Source organism: Coptis chinensis, chromosome 8 (assembly GCF_015680905.1).
Source record: "Coptis chinensis isolate HL-2020 chromosome 8, ASM1568090v1, whole genome shotgun sequence".
In the NCBI taxonomy this organism is placed as follows: Eukaryota; Viridiplantae; Streptophyta; class Magnoliopsida; order Ranunculales; family Ranunculaceae; genus Coptis; species Coptis chinensis.
This window is the reverse complement of record NC_141463.1, coordinates 75,191,148-75,201,283: the sequence shown is the minus strand read 5'-3', so window position 1 is coordinate 75,201,283 and position 10,136 is coordinate 75,191,148. Positions and strand designations below refer to the sequence as shown.

The 10,136-nt window shown below is 33.8% G+C and overlaps 1 protein-coding gene and 1 long non-coding RNA gene across 3 annotated transcripts; both read left to right on the top strand.

Annotated features, from left to right (window-relative positions):
- Positions 1-241: 241 nt before the first annotated feature.
- LOC147483046 (putative alpha-mannosidase At5g13980) lies at positions 242-1,043 on the top strand. Its single transcript, XM_086581198.1, has 3 exons — positions 242-630; positions 718-801; positions 911-1,043. Exons 1-3 carry the CDS (start codon positions 433-435, stop codon positions 1,001-1,003), a joined length of 375 nt encoding a protein of 124 aa, XP_086437324.1. The 5' UTR covers positions 242-432; the 3' UTR covers positions 1,004-1,043.
- Positions 1,044-1,932: 889 nt separating this feature from the next.
- LOC147483045 (uncharacterized) lies at positions 1,933-5,432 on the top strand. Of its 2 annotated transcripts, XR_015204963.1 has the most exons (4): positions 1,933-2,026; positions 2,657-2,725; positions 4,525-4,937; positions 5,030-5,432. It is a non-coding gene; the product is annotated as an uncharacterized LOC147483045 (long non-coding RNA). The 2 variants fall into 2 exon arrangements; XR_015204962.1 differs by lacking the exon at positions 1,933-2,026 and having other exon boundaries at positions 2,052-2,725.
- Positions 5,433-10,136: the final 4,704 nt, after the last annotated feature.

Genomic DNA, 10,136 nt, shown 5'->3' with positions numbered 1-10,136 from the left:
GTCTACATTCCCCAGAACATAATGTTCAAAATCTGATTGTAATTATGAGGATATTGATAATTTGATACAGGAATATCTACTAAAATTCATAATATTCCAGTTTTTGGTCACTACATTAATTGAAATTCGCAGTCAACGATAGTGCTGTGATGTGTAATCTTGTCAATTCTTGTGTGATATAATCACTGAGGTGATAAGGTCCATCCTAAAATTATAGTTTTAATCAAACGTGAGCAGAAACCAAATAACAACAAGAGAACAAGACACACACCTTCAGAATAACTGTATAGATAACTCTTTAATCATTACTCTCAAATTCTCCTACTCACTATAAAACAAAACTAAACTCATCGAATTTCCCGCATTGATCTCATCCACACTAACTACTTATAACACATACTCAATATTCCAGTGCTGCAACACTATCAATCCATGGCCAACTTTGTAGTGTTCATTCTAGTCTTCTGTGCATTATCTTCATGTACAAAATCTAAGTACATAGCTTATAACACTTCACAAAGTATAGTGCCTGGAAAACTTAATGTTCACTTAGTTCCTCACACTCATGATGATGTTGGTTGGCTCAAAACTGTTGATCAGTACTATGTTGGTGCTAATAATTCAATTCAGGTTAGTACGCTGTCGCGCATTTTATGTACCTTGCTTCATTTTATATATAGGTTATTTTTTTCATGTCTTTTGATTTTGTACTTGTAGGGAGCTTGTGTTCAAAATGTATTGGATTCTATAGTTCCGGCATTGTTAGCTGATAAGAATCGGAAGTTCATTTATGTGGAGCAGGCAAGAAACTCTTTATTTTCCAATATAAACATGCTCTTTGCAAATTTATATTTGAGTCCTATAACTTAGAAGAGAGAATGAGTGTGTATTTGGATATGAAATGACGCAGGCGTTTTTCCAACGCTGGTGGAGAGACCAGAGCGAGTTGGTCCAAGATACGGTCAAGAAGCTCGTCAGCTCGGGTCAACTAGAGCTAATGTAGGAACCATAGTACAAAATATCGTGCCGGTTCAAAATACCGAAAGTCTCCAAAACCGATATTTTGAAATATATATAGAAAATATCGATGCGATAAGAGGAGGTTTGGCAAGCCTAGTTTAATGAGTTGTTCAATATATGTTGAAATTGACATATAAGGGACTTTTAGTGATGAGATGAGGTTTTGATAGAGGGATAAACAATTTGGAAAATTAAAGGAGATATCAAAACAAACCTTTGTACTTGTTATTTGTAAATGACCGATGAGGTGGAAAGATGAGAATTATTAAAACCTCATTCATCTTCACAAGGCTATATTCCTTGTCTTTGCTTTAATGTGATCTCATTAAAAAAAAAAATATTAAAGATGTTTTACTTTTTCTTTTAAGATTTTGCTGGGGACCATACCTTGCAATTTCTAACTTCTTTACACCCAACTTCTCAAATCTAAATATCCAATATTTCTCAAAAACTTGAATGGAAGGAGAGAGAAAATTTCCTTTGCTTATGCAAAAGAGAATGAGAGATGAATAGTAAAAATTTGTTCGGAAATGGGAAAGAGCGCGTCAATGACTTTGAACGATAAAGAGAACAATTGTGTGATTCTTCAATTACAAGTTGATATTATCCCACAACAAGGTCGAACTCCATATCCTGTATTGAGTAAACAATGAAAATTACCCATCTCTTAATCATAAGCAGTTTGCCTGTGTTTCCAGTTCCTTACACCTTATTCTGACAAGAAGATGACCCATGATATTTCAAAATTTCGATAATCTATCTTAAATATCGCGATATATAGCATAAATTTACAGAGAAGAGGAGTTTTCCACTGCCAATGCCCTACGATGTTATTTTCTGTTGCCGGTTTCTGATCGAAATTTAGTAGTTGAATACCTTCCTATTATCTTCAGGCTAATGCCTCGCACATTTTCATATGATGTGGACCATGGGGACAGATTTTAAGTATCAGTATGCTCATACGTGGTTCCGTCAGATGGACAAGCTTATCCATTATGTCAATAAGGTAATTCTTTTATTATTTTCATCCTATGTGTAATGCTTAGTAATGTTACTGAGTTGTTAATTTGGGAAAGGACTATGTACATACCCCATATCTCTCAAGGCAGACCCCATCTCAAGGCAGACCCCATTTTTTCTCAAGGCAGACCCCAAACTTAAAATTGTCGTTGGGCACACCCCAAAAACAATAACATTGTTTTCTTTTTTCACTTTCACTTTCTTCCTCCTTCTCTAAAATAAAAAAAACCAAGTGTTTAAGGTAATAAGAACTTGTTTATCCTTTAATTCTTCTTCTCTGGTTAATATCATCGTTTCAACGCTCACTTTGTCGGTAAAAAAATGACTTTTTTATGAACTACTTTTTTCCCATTATTATTTTCATGTGTTTTATTATGTTTTCTATCGTTTATATTGAATTTGAGTTTACCCATTGTTGGGTTTTAATGCATTCGGTGATTTGAAGTGAGTTTAGTGTTCCAAGTTTGCATTTTTATGAACTTCTTTTTTGATGATTGATGGTATAGTTATTATGACATGGTGCTGCATTTCTTTTATTTAAGGCATTGAATGTAAATCTGTTGTTGCAAGTTTTAATATTTTGAGTGTTTTCGCTACATTATCTTATGAGGTTTAGAAGGTCTCAAATGTGCAAAATCAACGTATCGCCTCAAAAGCTTCTCTGACTCTGTTTCTTTGAGTAAAGGTTTGTACTCAACAAAATACTTCTTGTTTTTCTCTTTCTTAATTCAATTGTTTAAGATTCCAGGTGTAATAAGGTGGATACTTTAGAGACCATGCTATGTTTTTCTTTTGAAGTTTCGATTTGGATATGGATTTGGATATGGATTGAGATTGATCAAAGCTTATTATATTTGAGTGTTTGAATGGCGAGAAGATGTTTCTTTATTACTATTTGCATCAAATAACATTTTTGTAGTGAGAATATTTCTTAGAAGTGTTTTCCCATTAATCACATACTCTAAGATTTTATATTTAATATCTTCATAGGGTCATACTCTTATGGACCATATCGTTGTGTGGGTATCTTTTTAGTTTCTTTATGAGCTTGATTCGTTTGAAAATGGTATTGCATTGCTGCATTCTGTGTTTGGTCACTACATATTCATAAATTCCAAACGGCTGTGTTTGATCACTTTCCTTGGAAAAACCTGAGAGAAAACCCGATTGGTGATAATATCATCTGAGGCAGAGAGATTTATAGCACAGCTAGTTCATGAAAATTTTGTTTGAATGCAATTTTGAGGTTATATTATACTAGTTGATGATGATATATGGCAATTTGTTTGAATGTGAAAGAGGGGATATATATGTTTCGTTCTTCTATTAATCCGAATCTGCCATAGGACTGATCATTATATGCTTCATTAGGCATTCAACTAATGGAGTGAGTAAATGACTCGAAGAGGTACTCGTCCTTATAGATGTTAGCATCACTTGAAACCTCGTCTTGTAACAGCTTCATCTCCGAGCAATATTCAGAGATTGGAGATATTATTTTTTGGCTACTTCCAAAGTTTTTATCCCTTTTACGTAATGCAAAGGCAGACTTTTCTGAGCTCTAGGGGTCCAGTCAATAAAATTTCAGATGGACAAATTCATCTGGGATTTGCTTGTCTACTTCCCAACTTTCTGCCAAGCACGAATACTTTGACATTTTGGCTATTAAGGTCCAGAGTTCCTTCGATCAGTTGAACCTAAGCATGAAAGTTCACAAAATAAACAGAAACTTCCATCGCTCGAAGTTCAAGAGTATGTCTCAAGATATTTCAGGAGAATTATTGGACGAATATGATGATCTTTGTCCGGTTGAATGTGTCATAGAAATTTAATACAGATGCAGAATTTTCCAAAATCCTTGAGAAGGCCAACGAAACTGATTCTTTAGTTGTAGTTGATTTTTATCGCACGTCTTGTGGAAGTTGCAAGTATATAGCGCAGGGATTTTCACATACTCTAAGATTTTATATTTAATATCTTCAAAGGGTCATAGTCTTATGGACATGATCGTTGTGTGGGTATCTTTTTAGTCTCTTTATGAGCTTGATTCGTTTGAAAATGGTATTGGATTGCTGCGTTTTGTGTTTGGTCACTACATATTCATAAATTCCAAACAGCTTTGTTTGATCACTTATCTTGGTAAAACCTGAGAGAAAACCCGATTGGTGATAATATCATCTGAGCCAGAGAGATTTATAGCACAGCTAGTTCATGAAAATTTTGTGTGAGATGTTTTCTGACATCCGTTTGACAAATAGAATATTATTTTGGATAAGATTATGAAGATGTTGGGATTGTTGTATCACTTGTCATTTAATAACAGTCTTTGATTGAGAGACTTCGAGTGCTTATAATTAATATATAGTTTACAAAAAAATCATCGGTTTTTCATGGCATAGTTAAAAGCTTGCATTTTCTGTCTTGCATCATAAAGTTTGGGTTGTAATTGAAATTTGACTATTGTTAGCTATTGACGTATTACAGGGATAGTCATGCCGCCCTGAAAAAAGAAAGGGAAAGTTGTCTCTAGTCGCCAGCCTTCAGTTAGGGTGCCCCAAACGGCATCTCATCTAATACGAAAAACCAAAAAAGCAATAGTTGTAGAAGACCATATTGAAGAAGACGAGAATGTTGAGTTGGAAGAAGAACATGATGAGGAGATAGAGGTTTCTAATGGGCAAGAAGAAAATTTGTAGCAAGTAGATAATGTTGAGTTGGAAGGAGAACATGATGAGGAGATAGCGGTTTCTAATGGGCAAGAAGAAAATTTGCATCAAGTTGATGAGAACGAGAGCGATGGAGAGTCTAAATTGGGAATATATTCCAGAGGTCCTATAGATAACAAAGTTTTGGTCGATTATGAGGACCATATTGCTCGCAAGATTTGGGCTGGAAAGGTTTTTTTTTTTTTACATCTATGCTTAATTCATTTTATAGTCGTGTTTTTATTTATTTATTTATTAAATTAAAATCTTGTTTAATTTTGTAGGAAAGGGGTATTCTAAAAATGCACCACCATACCGTCAAACTAGAGCAATGGGACATAAGTGAAGAACCACCTCTTTTCCAAAAGAAGCTAGAAGTTACCGGCGGGTTGTTAAACTTAGCCTTGTATTCGTGGAAGAACTTCAATGTAGTAGTGATTTCAGCATTTTGTGAGAGATGGCATCAAGAAACAATTACTTTCCATCTCCCATTTGGCGAGATGACCATTACTCTCGATGATGTCATCCAAATTTTGGGGATTCCAATAAAAGGTCTTCCAGTGGAGGGAATCTATTTGTTAGATAAAGGAAAAGTAGAAAAATTGCTTATACAAGAGCTTGGTTTGACGGCCGAAAATGTACCCAAAGTGAAAAAAGGGCATGTGACTCTAGAGTGGTTAAGGAAGACATTCTCTAACACTTAAAGATGCTACTGCTGAAATTGTTGATTGTCATGTTCGAGCTTATTTGTTGTTTCTTTTGGGGTGTACAATCTTCAATGACAAGTCGGAGTTGGTGTACACGTTGCCTACTACTTGTGTTGGTGGAATAAAGCAAAGGTTTGTAGAGAAGATTTGGAATGGTTATATCATATGTGAAATATTGGGCATAGTCCTGTTACATTTCAAAATCGCGGGTTAGAGGCTAGTTTAAATCCACATTTTGTAGTTTTTAGAGACAAAGACAGTTGTGATTAAGTTTGAGAAATTTGTTTTCGGGGATGTATTCAACACGGTTCGCGAGGATCCGAAGTGAATACTTCATCGCTGAAAGGGTTTGAGAATCTTGAAAGTCTTGTTTTTGATGAACGAGATCAGTCATGTAATCATGCTCTATGGAAGTTGAAAATTAGGTGGAAGACGGTACCAAAGAATCGGGCAATTACCTCTTCTTATCGGATAGTTTTCTTACTACAAATGTGAATGTTATCGAGAACAATCAATGCAAAATATAGCAATGGGCAAAAGTGGTGAAGCTGTTACTAAGTGATTCCATTAAGGCCATGTTGGTTGTAGAATAGAATGAACAGAATATCATTTCCGATACTGTTATATAGACATATAGTGCATGTGGGAAAATAATAAATAATACTGATCTTAGCAGTAACTAATTAAGTGCAAATTGTATATTAAGGCAGACATTTAGATTTTTGCTCACTCAATAAAATTAAGTTGATGGTAAGACTGTTGTCTCGGCATTTTAACCTGTCCTTGGGAATCTGTAACTTCACTAGTTTTGTAGTCTTGCGAAGTTTGCAGTATGGAACATATGAGCCACGACCTTGTCACGAAGAATTCTTGGCATATGTATGTGTAAAGTCAAATTATTGTGGGAACAAAATCTAATCTAAGTGTAAGGCAGCCCATTCCAACCAACTAAAGTAGAAAAGCTAGCCTGGTGCGAACGTCTTTTCGCTTTAAGGTAGTTTATTTAAACCGATCTTAATGTAGGAATAGCAAAATCTAATCTAAGTATAAGACAGTCCAGTCCAACCAACTAAATCAAACAAAGCTAGCCAGCAAAATCTAATCTAAGTGTAAGACAGTCCAGTCTAACCAACAGAGGCATAAAGGGATAGTCTAACTGGAACATCTTTGTTTATATAAGTTAGTTTAATTAAACCATTCCTAATGCAGTACCTACACATTTTGTCTATGTATAAGACGGTCCATTCCAACTAACAAAAGGGGGCATAGAGTAGCCCAATGTGAACATCTACTCTTTTTAAGTTAGTTAAATTGAACCATTATGACCAACACATCTCTCTTCATTTGAAATTTGAAATTTTGACAAAATATTTCTATTAACTTATCATAAGGTCGGATTTCAAAATTCAAATTCAAATTTTGGGCTGGGTTTTGAGATTTCACGAAATTTAAAATCCAATTTGAAATTTTGGGCAAAAAATTTAAATTTAAATTTTGTGTTTTGAATTTCAAGTTGGTTTTGTGTTATCACTAACTCCAATTTCAATTCAATTCATGTTTTCATATTGTATTGAACATGAAAGGAAGAATACAAACCAAATCACCAAAAATATTGTGTTCGAAATTTTACTAAAATTTAAAATTCAAATTCAAATTTTAAAATTTGGGCAGGAAATTTCAATTTAAATTTCATCTTCAAGACTTCATATGAAAAAAAAAAAAAAAAAAAAAAAAAAAACTACAAATCAATTGACCAAAAATTTTGAATCAAAGTTTTCCTTCACTATATATATGCTCTAAACCCAAAACCCTAAATCCTAAATTGAGTCGTGTATTTAAATTCCAAAATAATTTTGTGAGCCAAAATTCAATAATAAATTTTGAATTAAAGAAAAAAAATATTGTTCAAATTTAATTTCATTCACATCTCTCAGAAAGTACAAAACCTTACCCATAAACCTTAAACCCTGAACTCAGCTCATATAGTGTAGTGGGAAGACCATAAAATGAATATGTAACATTTAGGTGTATAAACAATGTTTAGTAATGTTTTTAATTATTGTCTTAAAATAAAAAATTTGTCACCAATCGTGGAACCAAATTTGAGTGAATTACTAAAAATTGACCAATTTTGACCAACTAAACGATTTATAAACCCAAAACCCTAAACCGAAATGTATTTAAATTTCAAAAATAATTTTGTGAGCCAAAATTCAATAATAAATTTTGAATTAAAGAAAAAAATATATTGTTCAAATTTAATTTCATTCACATCTCTGTAAAGTACAAAACCTTGCCCATAAACCTTAAACCCTGAACTTAGCTCATATAGTGTAGTGGGGAAGACCATAAAATGAATATGTAACATTTAGGTGTATAAACAATGGTTAGTAATGTGTTTTTTAATTATTGTCTTAAAATAAAGATTTTTTCAATCGTGGAACCAAATTTGAGTGAATTACTAAAAATTGACCAATTAAACAATTTAGATCAGCTATCCAAAACGAGAAAGGTTAGTCCAGTCCAACCATCCAATGCAGACGGAGTTAGCCTAATCTGAACGTCTTTTATTTTAAAGATGGTTCCAATGAACCGTTCTTAAGACAGGTCCAACACAATCTCCTATCTTTCTAAGACGGTACAGTCCAACCATCCAATGCAGACGGAGTTAGCCTAATTTGAACGTCTTTTATTTTAAAGATGGTTCCAATGAACCGTTCTTAAGACAGGTCTAACACAATCTCCTATCTTTCTAAGATGGTCCAGTCTAACCATCCAATCCAAACAGAGTTAGCCTAATCAGAATGTCTTTTATTTTAAAGTTGGTTCCAATAAACCGTTCTTAAGATATGTCCAACACAATCTCCTATCTTTCTAAGATGGTCCAGTCCAACCATCCAATGCCGTGAGAGTTAGCCTAATCTGAACGTCTTTTATTTTAAAGATGGTTCCAATGAACCGTTCTTAAGACAGGTCCAACACAATCTCCTATCTTTCTAAGACGGTCCAGTCCAACCATCCAATGCAAACGGAGTTAGCCTAATCGAAACGTCTTTTATTTTAAAGTTGGTTCCAATAAACCGTTCTTAAGATAGGTCCAACACAATCTCCTATCTTTCTAAGACGATCCAGGCCAACCATCCAATGCAAACGGAGTTAGCCTAATATGAACGTCTTTTATTTTAAAGTTGGTTCCAATGAACCATTCTTAATACTCATCTCAGATACAAGAATCATTTCCATATTATTAAACCTTCCCATATAAGAGTGACCTTCCATAGTTTTTGCCATCCCATGATTATGACGACCACAATCAACCCTTAGTGTCCATCTATTTAAACTACCACATTCAAAACACACTTTTAACTTAAAAGGACAATTCATCTTTTTTGTTCCAGTCTTTCTCACTGTCTTCTCGTTTGCTTCTACCTTTTTATGAGGTCGAAATTTACCACCACGCTCACATATCAAAATAAGTATAGGACCCTTCCCACCAATTGCATTTTGAGATTTCCCAGTGGCGATAATAGCTCCCACTTCACTTCCTTTATGTTGTGTCCAATCAATCAAATCTTGACGACTATCAAATACCTATAAATCAATTTAAGTATTCATTAATCCATGGTTCAGAAGGTATTAAATCAAAAAAGTAAGTTTCAAAACATATATTCATCCATGCATACCATGTTGGTGTTAAAATGTTCGGTTTGATCTATGTAGTGCTCCTCCGAAGATGCATTTGAATTTTGTGAAGTCCGAAGTGCATCAATTGGTACCTCATTGTGACTGTATAGAGGATCCTATAACATTTACAGTGAATTATAATGTTAGCTAAAAATTTGTCACAAGAAAAATATAGGATATCTATCAAAGTAACTAAGAGAGGCGGCCAAATTAGGACTGCCTAATGCTTCATAAGTCGCTCCGGTTGGGGCCGCGAGTCTTAGAAAGTTAGTTGGCACAGGACATCTCGAACGTAAGACTATTCCCATTTCCCAACACTCACTATTCAAATCAACCATTAAACGGAAGAGATTGTCTTTATAGATTGAGTTTGCATAAATACTTTGTAATCACATTTTGTACAAAATTCGTCCTCATAATGATTTCATAATAAATTGATATTGGAATCATTATGAACAATAGTTGTATATGGAGTTACCTCGTCTTGGTCACCGTCTTGGTCACTTGATTGAAATTTCTCTTCATTAAATAGTTCATTTTTCACATCAAAAACATCATATGCCCATTCCATTTCACTCAATGTCATAAAAAAAAATGAAAAACAAAAAGATGGGTTGTAAATAGAAATAGAACAAAAGAATTTGAAAAAGAAGATGAATATGTGTAGAGAAAGAAGAGATGTGTGGGTTAAGTTTATTTGGATTGGAAAATGAGAGGAGTGGAAAAAAAAAGTGTGGGTTTAAGGAAGGTTTCTTGAGAGAGAGTAAAAAGACAAAAGTTGAAATTTATATGTTTTCACTTTTTAAGTGGAGTCTGTCCTAAGAGATTATTTGGGGACATATCTGGTATTAATTTTTTTTTTTTTTAATGGGGTCCCTTTTGAGAGATATGGGGGTCTCAGATATAGCAATTCCCTTAATTTGGGGTGATTATATTAATCTCTACTTTGAAAATTCATGTTGTTTATAATTTTACCCAGTTCATGTATTAAACAAAAGAG

Bases quoted from the DNA above. Each gene is read 5' to 3' on its own strand.
- LOC147483046 (XM_086581198.1), top strand. From the start codon at position 433: ATGGCCAACTTTGTAGTGTTCATTCTAGTCTTCTGTGCATTATCTTCA. The intron at 631-717 runs GTTAGTACGCTG...TTGTACTTGTAG, and splicing joins GTGCTAATAATTCAATTCAG to GGAGCTTGTGTTCAAAATGT. The intron at 802-910 runs GCAAGAAACTCT...GAAATGACGCAG, and splicing joins AGTTCATTTATGTGGAGCAG to GCGTTTTTCCAACGCTGGTG.